We start from the raw sequence: 14696 nt of genomic DNA, 5'->3' as shown, positions 1-14696 counted from the left end.
GACAGCAAGGCTAAGAGTTCAACAGCAGACGAACACAGAAGAATGGAAATATGACCAGGGCTTGAGTAAGACTGCATAGTCAGCTTTGGTGTGAGATCTCTCTCCTAGACTGTCTAATTTCACTTCACCTTAAAGCCACCCCTTGAAGTACACATGAAATCCCTTACTGGAAGCGAATCTTGATCAAACAAAACAGTATTGCTTCATCAGTCTATTAGATCTACAGTGAGGGGAAAAAAGTATTTGATCCCCTGCTGATTTTGTACGTTTGCCGACTGACAAAGAAATTATCAATCTATAATTTTAATGGTAGGTTTATTTGAACAGTGAGAGACAGAATAACAACAAAAAAATCCAGGAGAATGCATGTCAAAAATTTTATAAATTGATTTGCATTTTAATGAGGGAAATAAGTATTTGACCCCCTCTCAATCAGAAAGATTTCTGGCTCCCAGGTGTCTTTTATACAGGTTACGAGCTGAGATTAGGAGCACCCTCTTAAAGGGAGTGCTCCTAATCTCAGTTTGTTACCTGTATAAAAGACACCTGTCCACAGAAGCAAGCAATCAATCAATCAGATTCCAAACTCTCCACCATGGCCAAGAACAAAGAGCTCTCCAAGGATGTCAGGGACAAGATTGTAGACCTACACAAGGCTGGAATGGGCTGCAAGCAGCTTGGTGAGAAGGTGACAACAGTTGGTGCGATTATTCGCAAATGGAAGAAACCCAAAAAAATTTCAATCTCCCTCGGCCTGGGGCTCCATGCAAGATCTCACCTCGTGGAGTTGCAATGATCATGAGAACGGTGAGGAATCAGCCCAGAACTACACGGGAGGATCTTGTCAATGATCTCAAGGCAGCTGGGACCATGTCACCAAGAAAACAATTGGTAACACACTACGCCGTGAAGGACTGAAATCCTGCAGCGCCCGCAAGGTCCCCCTGCTCAAGAAAGCACATATACAGGCCCGTCTGAAGTTTGCCAATGAACATCTGAATGATTCAGAGGAGAACTGGGTAAAAGTGGTGTGGTCAGATGAGACCAAAATCGAGCTCTTTGGCATCAACTCGCCGTGTTTGGAGGAGGAGGAGGAATGCTGCCTATGACCCCAAGAACACCATCCCCACCGTCAAACATGGAGGTGGAAACATTATGCTTTGGGGGTGTTTTTCTGCTAAGGGGACAGGACAACTTCACCGCATCAAAGGGACGATGGACGGGGCCATGTACCGTCAAATCTTGGGTGAGAACCTCCTTCCCTCAGCCAGGGCATTGAAAATGGGTCGTGGATGGGTATTCCAGCATGACAATGACCCAAAACACACGGCCAAGGCAACAAAGGAGTGGCTCAAGAAGCAGAACATTAAGGTCCTGGAGAGGCCTAGCCAGTCTCCAGACCTTAATCCCATAGAAAATCTGTGGAGGGAGCTGAAGGTTCGAGTTGCCAAACGTCAGCCTCGAAACCTTAATGACTTGGAGAAGATCTGCAAAGAGGAGTGGGACAAAATCCCTCCTGAGATGTGTGCAAACCTGGTGGCCAACTACAAGAAACGTCTGACCTCTGATTGCCAACAAGGGTTTTGCCACCAAGTACTAAGTCATGTTTTGCTGAGGGGTCAAATACTTATTTCCCTCATTAAAATGCAAATCAATTTATAACATTTTTGTTGTTATTCTGTCTCTCACTGTTCAAATAAACCTACCATTAAAATTATAGACTGATCATGTCTTTGTCAGTGGGCAAATGTACAAAATCAGCAGGGGATCAAATACTTTTTTCCCTCACTGTATATGAACATATTATTTTCACTATGGTTACATAGAAGGATGTTTCACCAAGATATTCCACAAAATTTAAGTCATTAACATTTTGACACAATAATTTAAGAATTCTCACTATTTTTGTAATGTTCACAAGCTGAAAATTGATCGTCAGATCACTGAGTAACATTTAAATATTTTCATTAGAGCTATTAACTTACTATGTCATGTTACATCATGTCATCATACTTTGGATGTTTTATGCATTAACAAACAGCAGCAAAGCCATTCCCTTTTCTGCATATTGAATGAGTAAAACTTTACAATCTAATAGCACCAGACGTGTACAAAATTATTTCAACTGAAATTGCAAAAAAATATAAGACCAGTAGAAATATTCATAAAGGCACTTAAGTTTGATTATGTTCAACAATGGAAAAGGCTCTTTCAAATGAATTATGTGAAAACAAATTTTTCTGCTCTAAATTGGCTGGGGTTCAATCCTTGGAGCGCTGTCGACAATGCAACATTTAACACAGCCTACAATTTCAGCGCCCCGTGGAAATCTAATTAACATAAAATAATGTCCATAAAAATCTGTCTGTTTAAACTAGATGTGTTTTTGCCTTCGCTGCGTCTCAATCCACCGCATCCGCCGATATTGCCCTTCCGCATCGGCGGTGAAAGGTGGCAGAGCTAGAGCGGTGTTTGTCAGACCATGAGACATCCCGAAAATCTGTCTTCTCTCAAAACGAAAACGTCTGTAGCGTCCGAACGGTTTGGCATACAAACTATTATGATCACTCTATCGAAAGATGAGACTAACACGAACACAATGGTGTTCTCCGTTTTGCTATAGGATAACCTCTTCTGCCAACTTCTGTCTGTAGCGTCCGAACGGTTTGGGCTACACACTAATATGACCCCTCTGTGGAAAGCTGAGACTCTCACGATGGTATTCTCCGTTTTGCTTTAGGATGCTCACAAGACTCGTCTGAAGGACCCGGTACCAGTTTAAAAAGTGAATGGAAGTATATATGGAGATAGTTTAGTGCCTAAAATAAGGAGATAAATACATGTAAAAAATAATATTTCTTATATTGCTCAGATATAGCACAGACACCTCAAAACAAACTTCCTTTAGATTTTTTGGGGGACTATCTATTGTTCCATGTAGTGAATCTGTTATTCAATGCTTTTTCTATTGGCTAATAGCAGTAATGCCAAATTCATCAATGTGTTTCTATTGGCTAATAGCAGTAATGCCAAATTCAATGTTTCATCCAATCAGTTTTTTGATACCTTAAAATTCAATATCAAATAGCTAAATAATCCTTGGTATGACCATATTAAAACAATTCCATATGTTATCTTAGATAACCCCCCCCCCCCCCCGGCTTAGACAGGGCGTAGACTCTTGAGGGTTTTAAAGGTAATTTCAGATTGAGCTCTGACATCTGCAGCGGGAACATTGCCTTTACATTTTTTTACATTTTAGTCATTTAGCAGACTAATCCAGAGCGTCTTACAGTTAGTGAGTGCATACATATTTCATACTGGCCCCCCGTGGGAATCGAACCCACAACCCTGGCGTTACAAGCGCCAAGCTCTACCAACTGAGCTACAGGAGGCCTTTAAAAGCTGCATTGTCGACAATACGCAATCTTATCGAATCCCGGCCATTATCAATGGTTTAAATATAAATCAATAGCTGGCGTGCAACCTGTTCATGTGTCCTTCATTGAAAGTAGATGAGAATGTAAACACAAATGGTAATTTCTTGTTAGGCCAGAAAATCTACCATTTTCTAGTGGCAGAAAATCTGCTTCAAAGTGATTTCCTGTTAGAAAAGGAGCTACCTGCTCTGCCTTATGCTTAGACTTGAATTAATAGTACAGTGATCAGCGTATTGCACCCCATACTCCCCCACAGGTGGATGGGGAGACATAGTTGCAGCATGTCAGGCAAAAGGTTGACCGTAGCCAGACACTTGAGGCGTTGGGATCCTGGCTGCATTCTTGTCAGAATCCAAGACTTACTGTGTTAGGCTAAGGAGTCTGGATGCATGGTTGTGGAGAAAATACTCTGGTTTATAGGCATTTCCACACAAAGACACTGAAAAAGAGGAAGACAATACAGCAGTCAGTAAAACAGAAAATCAAAACTCTGAATCAGACCTGTTTGAAATCACTTTTTAATGCTTCTACTCATTGTAGAGTATCTATAACGTAATTAATGTGCTTAAGCCTTGTAACACAAGCTCTATATACCTGCAGTCATCTCCTCCAGTGCTGATCACATATTTATCATCATAGGAGAAGCGAATGTTGGTCACGTGTGCCGAGTGCCCAAAGTAACGCTTGTGTTTGGCCTGCAGAGGATCAAAATAAGTATTCAAAACATTTGGAGCAGCCACAGCCAACAATGTCTGTTCTATGGATTCAGTAACTACATAGAGTGGGGGAAAGAAGTATTTAGTCAGCCACCAATTGTGCAAGTTCTCCCACTTAAAAAGATGAGAGAGGCCTGTAATTTTCATCATAGGTACACGTCAACTATGACAGACAAATTGAGATTTTTTTTCTCCAGAAAATCACATTGTAGGATTTCTTATGAATGTATTTGCAAATTATGGTGGAAAATAAGTATTTGGTCACCTACAAACAAGCAAGATTTCTGGCTCTCACAGACCTGTAACTTCTTCTTTAAGAGGCTACCCTGTCCTCCACTCGTTACCTGTATTAATGGCACCTGTTTGAACTTGTTATCAGTATAAAAGACACCGGTCCACAACCTCAAACAGTCACACTCCAAACTCCACTATGGCCAAGACCAAAGAGCTGTCAAAGGACACCAGAAACAAAATTGTAGACCTGCACCAGGCTGGGAAGACTGAATCTGCAATAGGTAAGCAGATTGGTTTGAAGAAATCAACTGTGGGAGCAATTATTAGGAAATGGAAGACATACAAGACCACTGATAATCTCCCTCGATCTGGGGCTCCATGCAAGATCTCACCCCGTGGGGTCAAAATGATCACAAGAACGTTGAGCAAAAATCCCAGAACCACACGGGGGAACCTAGTGAATGACCTGCAGAGAGCTGGGACCAAAGTAACAAAGCCTACCATCAGTAACACACTACGCCGCCAGGGACTCAAATCCTGCAGTGCCAGACGTGTCCCCCTGCTTAAGCCAGTACATGTCCAGGCCCGTCTGAAGTTTGCTAGAGTGCATTTGGATGATCCAGAAGAGGATTGGGAGAATGTCATATGGTCAGATGAAACCAAAATATAACTTTTTGGTAAAAACTCAACTCGTCGTGTTTGGAGGACAAAGAATGGTGAGTTGCATCCAAAGAACACCATACCTACTGTGAAGCATGGGGGTGGAAACATCATGCTTTGGGGCTGTTTTTCTGCAAAGGGACCAGGACGAATGGGGCCATGTATCGTGAGATTTGAGTGAAAACCTCCTTCCATCAGCAAGGGCATTGAAGATGAAACGTGGCTGGGTCTTTCAGCATGACAATGATCCCAAACACACCGCCCGAGCAACAAAGAGTGGCTTCATAAGAAGCATTTCAAGGTCCTGGAGTGGCCTAGCCAGTCTCCAGATCTCAACCCCATAGAAAATCTTTGGAGGGAGTTGAAAGTCCGTGTTGCCCAGCGACAGCCCCAAAACATCACTGCTCTAGAGGAGATCTGCATGGAGGAATGGGCCAAAATACCAGCAACAGTGTGTGAAAACCTTGTGAAGACTTACAGAAAACCTTTGACCTGTGTCATTGCCAACAAAGGGTATATAACAAAGTATTGAGAAACTTTTGTTATTGACCAAATACTTATTTTCCACCATAATTTGCAAATAAATTCATTAGAAATCCTACAATGTGATTTTCTGGATTTTTTTTCTTCTCATTTTGTCTGTCATAGTTGACGTGTACCTATGATGAAAATTACAGGCCTCTCTCGTCTTTTTAAGTGGGAGAACTTGCACAATTGGTGGCTGACTAAATACTTTTTTTCCCCACTGTATCTTTAAAATACACTGCTCAAAAAAATTAAGGGAACACTTAAACAACACAATGTAACTCCAAGTCAATCACACTTCTGTGAAATCAAACTGTCCACTTAGGAAGCAACACTGATTGACAATAAATTTCACATGCTGTTGTGCAAATGGAATAGACAACAGGTGGAAATTATAGGCAATTAGCAAGACACCCCCAATAAAGGACTGGTTTTGCAGGTGGTGACCAAAGACCACTTCTCAGTTCCTATGCTTCCTGGCTGATGTTTTGGTCACTTTTGAATGCTGGCGGTGCTTTCAGTCTAGTGGTAGCATGAGACGGAGTCTACAACCCACACAAGTGGCTCAGGTAGTGCAGCTCATCCAGGATGGCACATCAATGCGAGCTGTGGCAAGAAGGTTTGCTGTGTCTGTCAGCGTAGTGTCCAGAGCATGGAGGCGCTACCAGGAGACAGGCCAGTACATCAGGAGACGTGGAGGAGGCCGTAGGAGGGCAACAACCCAGCAGCAGGACCGCTACCTCCGCCTTTGTGCAAGGAGGAGCAGGAGGAGCACTGCCAGAGCCCTGCAAAATGACCTCCAGCAGGCCACAAATGTGCATGTGTCTGCTCAAACGGTCAGAAACAGACTCCATGAGGGTGGTATGAGGGCCCGACGTCCACAGGTGGGGGTTGTGCTTACAGCCCAACACCGTGCAGGACGTTTGGCATTTGCCAGAGAACACCAAGATTGGCAAATTCGCCACTGGCGCCCTGTGCTCTTCACAGATGAAAGCAGGTTCACACTGAGCACGTGACAGACGTGACAGAGTCTGGAGACGCTGTGGAGAACGTTCTGCTGCCTGCAACATCCTCCAGCATGACCGGTTTGGCGGTGGGTCAGTCATGGTGTGGGGTGGCATTTCTTTGGGGGGGCCGCACAGCCCTCCATGTGCTCGCCAGAGGTAGCCTGACTGCCATTAGGTACCGAGATGAGATCCTCAGACCCCTTGTGAGACCATATGCTGATGCGGTTGGCCCTGGGTTCCTCCTAATGCAAGACAATGCTAGACCTCATGTGGCTGGAGTGTGTCAGAAGTTCCTGCAAGAGGAAGGCATTGATGCTATAGACTGGCCCGCCCGTTCCCCAGACCTGAATCCAATTGAGCACATCTGGGACATCATGTCTCGCTCCATCCACCAACGCCACGTTGCACCACAGACTGTCCAGGAGTTGGCGGATGCTTTAGTCCAGGTCTGGGAGGAGATCCCTCAGGAGACCATCCGCCACCTCATCAGGAGCATGCCCAGGCGTTGTAGGGAGGTCATACAGGCACGTGGAGGCCACACACACTACTGAGCCTCATTTTGACTTGTTTTAAGGACATTACATCAAAGTTGGATCAGCCTGTAGTGTGGTTTTCCACTTTAATTTTGAGGGTGACTCCAAATCCAGACCTCCATGGGTTGATACATTTGATTTCCATTGATACTTTTTGTGTGATTTTGTTGTCAGCACATTCAACTATGTAAAGAAAAAAGTATTTAATAAGATTATTTCATTCATTCAGATCTAGGATGTGTTATTTTAGTGTTCCCTTAATTTTTTTGAGCAGTGTATATCACAGTGATATTGTTGAGAGGAAGTGAAGCACTCACAAATTTCTCAGTGCAGGGGAAGTCAAAGAGCTTGACCAGCCCAAAGTCGTCCCCGGTGACCACATTGAGTCCGGCGTGGGAGACACAGGCACAGTTGACGTCAGCCTTATCAGCATTCCGTGGCCAGATACCCAGCACCTCATCTCCCAGGATACTGAGTAGAAATGAGGGAGTGGAGCAAAGGTTAGGATAATTTCCATAAAATGTTAGAATTACGTAGCATGTTAGGTGAATTGGGTTAAGTTTAGAATAAGGGTTAGGGGAAGGGTTAGCTAAAATGCTACAGTTGTCCCCGACGCGACTCGAACGCATAACCTTTGGATTGCTAGACGGTCACGGATTACTCCCACCCATCCTCTCTGACCAACCTCCCTACTTTTGTTTCTGTCTAAAGTAACTAACCCATTAGTAGATATTATACGTCTTGGAAGTGCTCAGAAATAAGTATGTTTCGTATGGCTCTGAGTCCAGGCTGCCTAATAAGTATGCTACTGCCTATATGCAGAATCTGTGTTTTTAACCCATTAACCTTGGGAAGACTGATGTTAGAGGGAGTTTGGGGTCTATTCATGAGAAGTGGACAGTGACAGCTGTGCTGCAGGAAGTATTGATTGACCTCTATTATTCCATTGATCAATAACAGACACCCAAACACAACTACAAAACAACATGTCTGGGTATGCCCACTAAACATCTGTACACAAACGTGCCAAGATGGCTTCAACTAGCCTAAAGCTCAAACAAATTGAACCAGCAATGTATTTGTATTGCTTTGGCTTGCATTGCCATTTTGCAATGTCCTTACCAGAGTGAGCTGTTATGTGTAGCTCCCGTTGTTGACGCAATATCTCAATAGTGTTACCGTGCAGTGCTTGCATTCTTTACTAAATATTGATCTCAGTTTTGATTTTAGAGAGAATGTGGGTTTGATTGAATTCCAGTGACTACAACTAATCATTCTACCTGGTCCAGGTGGCCCAGGTGATCCTGTCAATCACAGTCTGTTCTGTCACAATTTTCCCAGAAGGCATCTCATGCACCTGGCGCTTATAGTTTCCTGAGGACACCTGTAGACACACAGCCAGTGACACGTCAGAACACACAGTCATGCGTATGCACACAACCTCTATCAGAGGTCATCATATTATAACTGTCTAAAATCCATCAGTCATCTATCTACCAGCACTGTCTGCACAGCTCAGTCTGCACAGCTAGGAATGAAAAAAATGAAATGACAATTTTCCATATACAAATTTGTTCAAGACATAGAAGCCTCATTACTATTTCATGCTTTAGATCAACCAAAACATGGATTTAGGCTGTGATTCAATCAGACGTGGTTTGTCGACAATGCGGCTTTTAAAGGCAAATTACGATTGAGCCGATATATGCAGGGTTTACTGTGAATAAAATCGTTCAGGGACACTGCCACATTGTCGAAAACCAATCAAATCGTAATGAGCTTAGTCCATTATATAACTTCAAATGCACTGGAAGGACCTTGGCCAACTATACTGGTCCCTCCCCTTCTGTGTCCTCCCTCTGTCCCTTCAAGCCACAGACACATTTGTAATTGTACGCTGAGGTCAGGTTAAATTTAGAAGGCCAAGTCACCATCTTACCCTGTTTCTGACCATGTGCCAGTCACATCAACATTTCTGAAAAGGTGCAAGGGTCTCCATAACAGCAAGGAATGGGTCTGAGTCTATAGAAATACCTCAGATAGGGTTACTTTGTAGCATACTGAAGCCTGTGAGGTTACTCTAGAGCAGCTCCAGACTACTGTTAGAGGTGCTACTCACAGGTTTTTGTCTTTAAAAAAAAAAATGTCCATAATATATCTGCTGCTAATAGTTGAATGATAGTGTTTCACAGTATTACTTACTCGCCAGTGTTGTGATTGGCTGTGATATTCGCACATTGATTTATCCCGCCGGAGCGGCATCTAGTGTTAAAGTGGGAAAGCGATTCTGACTTTGTGGCTGTGTTATCTAGTGGAAATAGCTCTTGTCAATTCCTGGTTGCTAAAATTCTACACTGTTCGCTCAATTTCAGTTTGTATGAGAAAACAAGCACTGAATAGTTTAGGGAATCATCGTACAATCTAAATCGCTGTGAAATATATTTTCAATAACAAAAAATATCGTTTTTACAGCTATTAGAAGCTGGTGAACCAAAACAAAAGTTATTTCCGGTTTTGGTCCACCAGCCTCAAACAGCCGTTTTGGTCCATCAGCTTCAAACAGCTGTAAAAACGATATTCTGTTATTAAAAATATATTTCACAGCGATTTAGATGGTACAATGATTCCCTACACTATTCATGTGAGAAAACAGTAGAATTTTTGCAACCAGGAAATGAGCGATTTCATTAGATAACAAAGCCACAAAGTCAGAACAGCTTTCCGTTTGACAACAGATGCTGCTCTGGCAGGAGAAGTCAATAGGTGAATATCACAGCCAATCTCAACACTAGCGGGTAAGTAATACTGTGAAAACACTATCATTCCACTATTTGCGGCAGATATATAATGGATATTTTCAAAAATTACAATCTAAAAATTCTAAAGAATCCTATGTGTAGCACCTTTAACTAGAAGGGGACTTGGCTATAAATGATTATGACCTTCCTGCCATACATGTGTGTGTCTAAATATAGGTTTTTACACTCTCAGCATGCTTTGAAATGGATATATGCGTGTCCATCATGGTGAGAACGCACTGTGCAACATGATCAAATGGTTAAGAGTGCTGTATTAAAAACACAAGCACAGATCTACAATAGGGTTGTAGATTTAGCTCAATTGGTGCCCAAAAAGGTTTCCACAATAATCTAATAAAATATTGTTGTTTTTTACCATTCAAACATAATGACCTTGACAGCAAAATAACATTTACCTCATTCCACTATCTATTTTGTGTGGTTTTAGGAAATATGTAGTGTTTATCGTTTATTTAACAACAACAGCTCTAGAATGAATTCTCATATTCAGCCTGTTTTTAAACCATCACGGTCAGTGTGGCATACCTCAATGAACATGCTGTCTGCAGAGAAGTCCATCTGGATAACAAAGCTGGAGATGTCCTTACAGTAGCCCACACGGTTGAGCGAGGGGCCCAAGGTAAGGTCGTACAGGTCAACCGTACTCTCCACTGAGCCCACTGCCAGGAGGTGTTTGTCTGGACTGAACCTGAGAGGGTCACACAATAGACATAATATATATATATATATGACATTGGACCACACAGACATCCTCAGAGTTCAAAGGTCACTGAACCAATGTAATTTCAAATGAGTTTACTTCCCCTTTTTAGTGAAATCAGAGTTTGAAACATCCCTTTCATTTTGCTTAGTTTTTTTCTTGGTTGTAACCAAGGGTTAAATTGGGAATTCGGGGGGGGGGGGGGGGGGGTCATATTTGGGTTGAGCCAGGGTTAAACATAAGGCTATGGTTCGAGTTATGCCAAGATTAAGTTTAGGGTTATGCCAAATCAGGGTTGTGGCTGATGCTAGGGTTAAGGTTGAACTGGGATGTGGACATGAAGATAGGGTTAATTAATGTTGTGGTTGAGGTTAGGGTTAAGCGTGGTCAGGGTTGTGGTTGAGGCTAGGTTTGAACATGGATGTGGACATTAAGCTAGGGTTAGGATGGAAATAGGATGTCGACATGAAACTAGGGTTAGGGTTACAGTAGGTTTGCCGTTGAGGGTTAGGGTTGAACCGGGATGTGGACATGAAGCTAGGGTTAGGTATCTGGTTGAGGGTTAGGGTTGAGCCAGGAAATAGACATGAGTCAAGGCAAAGTGCAAGAGCCTAGCTCCAGGTAGCTCCTATGTCTCCTCAGTTCTTGCCTGATGTCCTGTATGGCAGCACTGCGGTCTCGTTTCTTGCCCCACATCTTTAGTGAGTTGGTGAGGAGGATGATGAACTCCCCATTCTTCATGCCCACAGACACCATCTCCCCATCAGGACTGTAGCTGGCACACTTGGCTGGGTGGCCCAGGCTCACTTTGTTCAGCAGTTTCTATCAGGGAAACAGACAGCAGGGTTGTAGACAACAAAACATGAGACATAGGATGGTATGTGGCCATTCAAAGGCTAACTAAATACAGGTGCAAAGGAAACCAAGAACACAAATAAACTGTAATTTGAGATTCAAAAAAGTTGTTTCTGCAATAAATGATGAAAGACATTCAATGTAAATGCAAATGCAACTTCACTCAGCAGACCATAGTATTTCTCTGTGCTGTACCTTGTCGGCCAGGTCCCATATGCGGATGGTTCCGTCGTCGCTGGCAGAGATGAACAGGTCTTTAGAGGGGTGGGTGGCCAGGCCCCAGATCTCGCCCTGCATGTGACCGTTGATCAGGATGTTGGACGCAGCGTTCTTCTCCCCCACCTCAATGATTTCACCATCCTTTGTGCCTACCAATATCTTACCCTGGTAGACAGGCACACAAGAAGGTTACTGTTTTTGACCAAAACCCTAGTTGAAGCTAAAGACGTAAAATAAGAGCTATGAACTTAAAAACTTCACGTGAAAGACTGGTTCAAACAACATGTCACATCTCCCATACTACTACTGTAAAGGTGGCTAAAGCTGCTGGGTAGGCTATGAGCTACTGAAGGTTGCTACACTATGGGAAGAATGCCAACAAATCCATTTCCAAACAAATGACTCAGCTATCTATTTTGGATTGAAAAGTGATTTTATTCGCTGCATCATTACCTTCTCTGACCTTGAATATCCCAACTCTGTAACAAAATGTATGTTCTGTTGCAGTGCAGTGAAAATAAACAAGGAGCAAGAGTGTATGAAAGAGCACCAAATAGATTGTGCAGTTATAAAGGCCAAAAAATTCTGACACAAAACCAAGTGTAATCTAATGTCTAATCATCAGTCTATCCAATGAGAAGATATGTGTAGCTGCAGCAGAGAAGGTACCTAAAATGGTTTATATGATATGAAATGAAAATACAATAAAATTCTGTTTTTAAAAATAATATAGTTAGCTACTGTACAGTATATTTATTAAGGGAACTTCCAGGGAGTTATTTTCAGGTTTAAGATTAGCTGTAGGCTTGCTTATAGTCTTCTCCCACTGGGGTGTGTGCTGGCTATGCTGAACTCACCTTGCCTCGACAGACAGATCTCACACACTCAACGGTCTGTCCCGTCTCTAGCTGGAACGCTCGGCAACGTTTCATCTCCTGGTCCCATAGTTTCACTGCACCGCCCTCCTTTGTACTGTACACACACGTACACGTACACACACACACAGTCTTGTTTTACTAACCTTGTGGGGACACACAATTGATTCCCATTCAATCCCTAAACCTTAAACTGGGTCTGTGCCCCACCTTGGCCACCCCATTCAAAATGTTCTGGACACGCCACTGAATGTATCATCATCATCATCATGGACACAAGAGGATATAGAGTGTTAGCCAGTGGAATTCCAGATGTGATTTTGGGGCTATTGTGTGTTGTTATTTTGGTTTGATAACGAATGGTGTTAGTCTCAGGGAGATGAGTGCTATAAGAGGATCATTGAGTGGATCATCAGTGGTCGTGCAGCAGTGCGCTACTCACGGCCTTTCCTTGCCCCCTGTGACGATGAGGCCGTCTCTCAGTGTGGTGTACATAGTGAACACTGGCCCGGTGTGGGCTTTAGCCACGACACGAAGCAGGAAGTGATCTCTCCACACGTACACATCCCCGTTTATGGCACCTGTGAATGTTAGGTTATTCTGGAGGAAGAGAAACCACACAGGTCAGGATCACGAAACTTAAAATCTACTTTTTAATTGACCTCAAATGAATCACAGAAAACATGGTTGATTACATTAGCCAATTAGTCTAGGGTAAATCCAATCCATTAGGGTAGATGAAAGAGTTTAGTCAAAAATTCTGTCAATACTCACAGCACCGAAGGCCACAGACAGCATGGTCTGCATCCTGCCGTCCTCCACTGAGCCCACCACTCCCTTCTTATACATGAGAGAGCCTCCAGCCAGCATCCAGAACTTGATGTGTTTGATCCCAACAGACACAAACTGAGAGTCAGAGTCTGGCCGGAACTCCACTACGAAGATCCTGTCTGGATGGCCTCCTTTACTGGTCACTTTAGCACCTGGACAGGGGAACACACACACAAGCACAATTCTAAGACCTGCTATTTACAGTTACTGAGTGATATCTAACAACATTGTTATGATTAGCTATCACACAAATGCACTTATTACGGACCAATCTAACCTGTAGCCTACCACCATCTCAGTGTATATTACCAGGGTCAGAATGTCTCACCTTCCTGCCAGCGCCACACAGTGATGGTGTGTTCAGGCTCCACCCCCACAGAGAGCAGCAGCTTGCCTGTGGCGCTGAAGTTGACGTAGCCAACCCCCTTAGTGTGAGAGCAGCGCAGGATGGACAGTGTCTGTTTACTCATGGCGTCCCACACGTGGATGGATGGGGTGGTGCCTGCAGTACAGAGAAAAACATCATACTCTGATCAAGTATACAGGGATACAGCATGGAGCAATAAAGGGCAAATAATTGGCTGTAGTAGATAGAATGTCTCGGCAGAGTATAGGTTGAATCAATATGGAACAATACAGAGGGATAATTACTGGACAAGCTAAGGATAGAAAACACAGGACAGGCCACTGGGAAAACTGCAGGAGAACAGCAAGAAGAGGGTAAACCTATAGGGTAAAACTGTAGAACACATCAGTACAAGGGGCAATCTGGAAGGCGTTTTACCTGGTAGGTCTGTCACTTCACCTGTGGTGTGTGAGCGATGGGAAATGAGGCAGCAAAATAACAAATGAAATCTAAAGTGAGTGCCTTTTCAGATGCTGCTGAGGACATTATGATATAAAGCACCAATACAACTAATTCTAGCACCAATCAAAATGAAAATGTGGCAATGCAGACTGAACCGGTCACCAAAAATGGCCCAGAAAAATGCAAAGATGATAAAGCATTCAATATCTAGCCCTTTGTCTCATATGCACACACTCAGCCCATGCACGAATGCTATGAATAAGTACATACAAGTACATGCAAAATACATATAAACACAATCACAATCACAATAAAATTAAACACGTTCATTCACTGCAGTAAAGTACATACCAATCTGTCCTGTAGCGATTACATTTTTGTATTTTGGATGTTGATTGACGGTCAAACAGAGAATGTCATCTGTATGTTCCAAGTAGAAACTCTGAGTCCCTGAGGAGAAATAGCATTAAACAC

General features: G+C 43.1%; 1 protein-coding gene across 5 annotated transcripts in view; it reads right to left on the bottom strand.

The window, feature by feature from the left end:
- Positions 1–3854: 3854 nt before the first annotated feature.
- LOC311132200 (echinoderm microtubule-associated protein-like 6) overlaps positions 3855–14696 on the bottom strand; it is a gene marked incomplete at both ends in the record, with an annotated part of 93791 nt that continues 82949 nt past the window's right edge. For 2 of the 5 annotated variants that reach the window (XM_084165423.1, XM_084165425.1), the window contains 13 exons: positions 3855–3879; positions 4035–4135; positions 7433–7586; positions 8396–8499; positions 10460–10622; positions 11284–11456; positions 11685–11873; positions 12566–12680; positions 13026–13183; positions 13358–13566; positions 13743–13916; positions 14199–14219; positions 14574–14672. In XM_084165423.1, coding sequence (XP_084021549.1) covers positions 3855–3879; positions 4035–4135; positions 7433–7586; positions 8396–8499; positions 10460–10622; positions 11284–11456; positions 11685–11873; positions 12566–12680; positions 13026–13183; positions 13358–13566; positions 13743–13916; positions 14199–14219; positions 14574–14672 — 1685 coding nt within the window. Of the gene's footprint in view, positions 3880–4034; positions 4136–7432; positions 7587–8395; positions 8500–10459; positions 10623–11283; positions 11457–11684; positions 11874–12565; positions 12681–13025; positions 13184–13357; positions 13567–13742; positions 13944–14198; positions 14220–14546; positions 14673–14696 lie in introns of all 5 variants that reach the window. The other 3 variants (XM_084165424.1, XM_084165422.1, XM_084165421.1) reach the window with 3 other exon arrangements.

This window comes from Coregonus lavaretus, assembly GCF_964263955.1.
Source record: "Coregonus lavaretus genome assembly, chromosome: 1".
Taxonomy (NCBI): domain Eukaryota; kingdom Metazoa; phylum Chordata; class Actinopteri; order Salmoniformes; family Salmonidae; genus Coregonus; species Coregonus lavaretus.
Note: the sequence above shows the minus strand (reverse complement) of the source record. Positions and strands in the feature narration are given on the sequence as shown.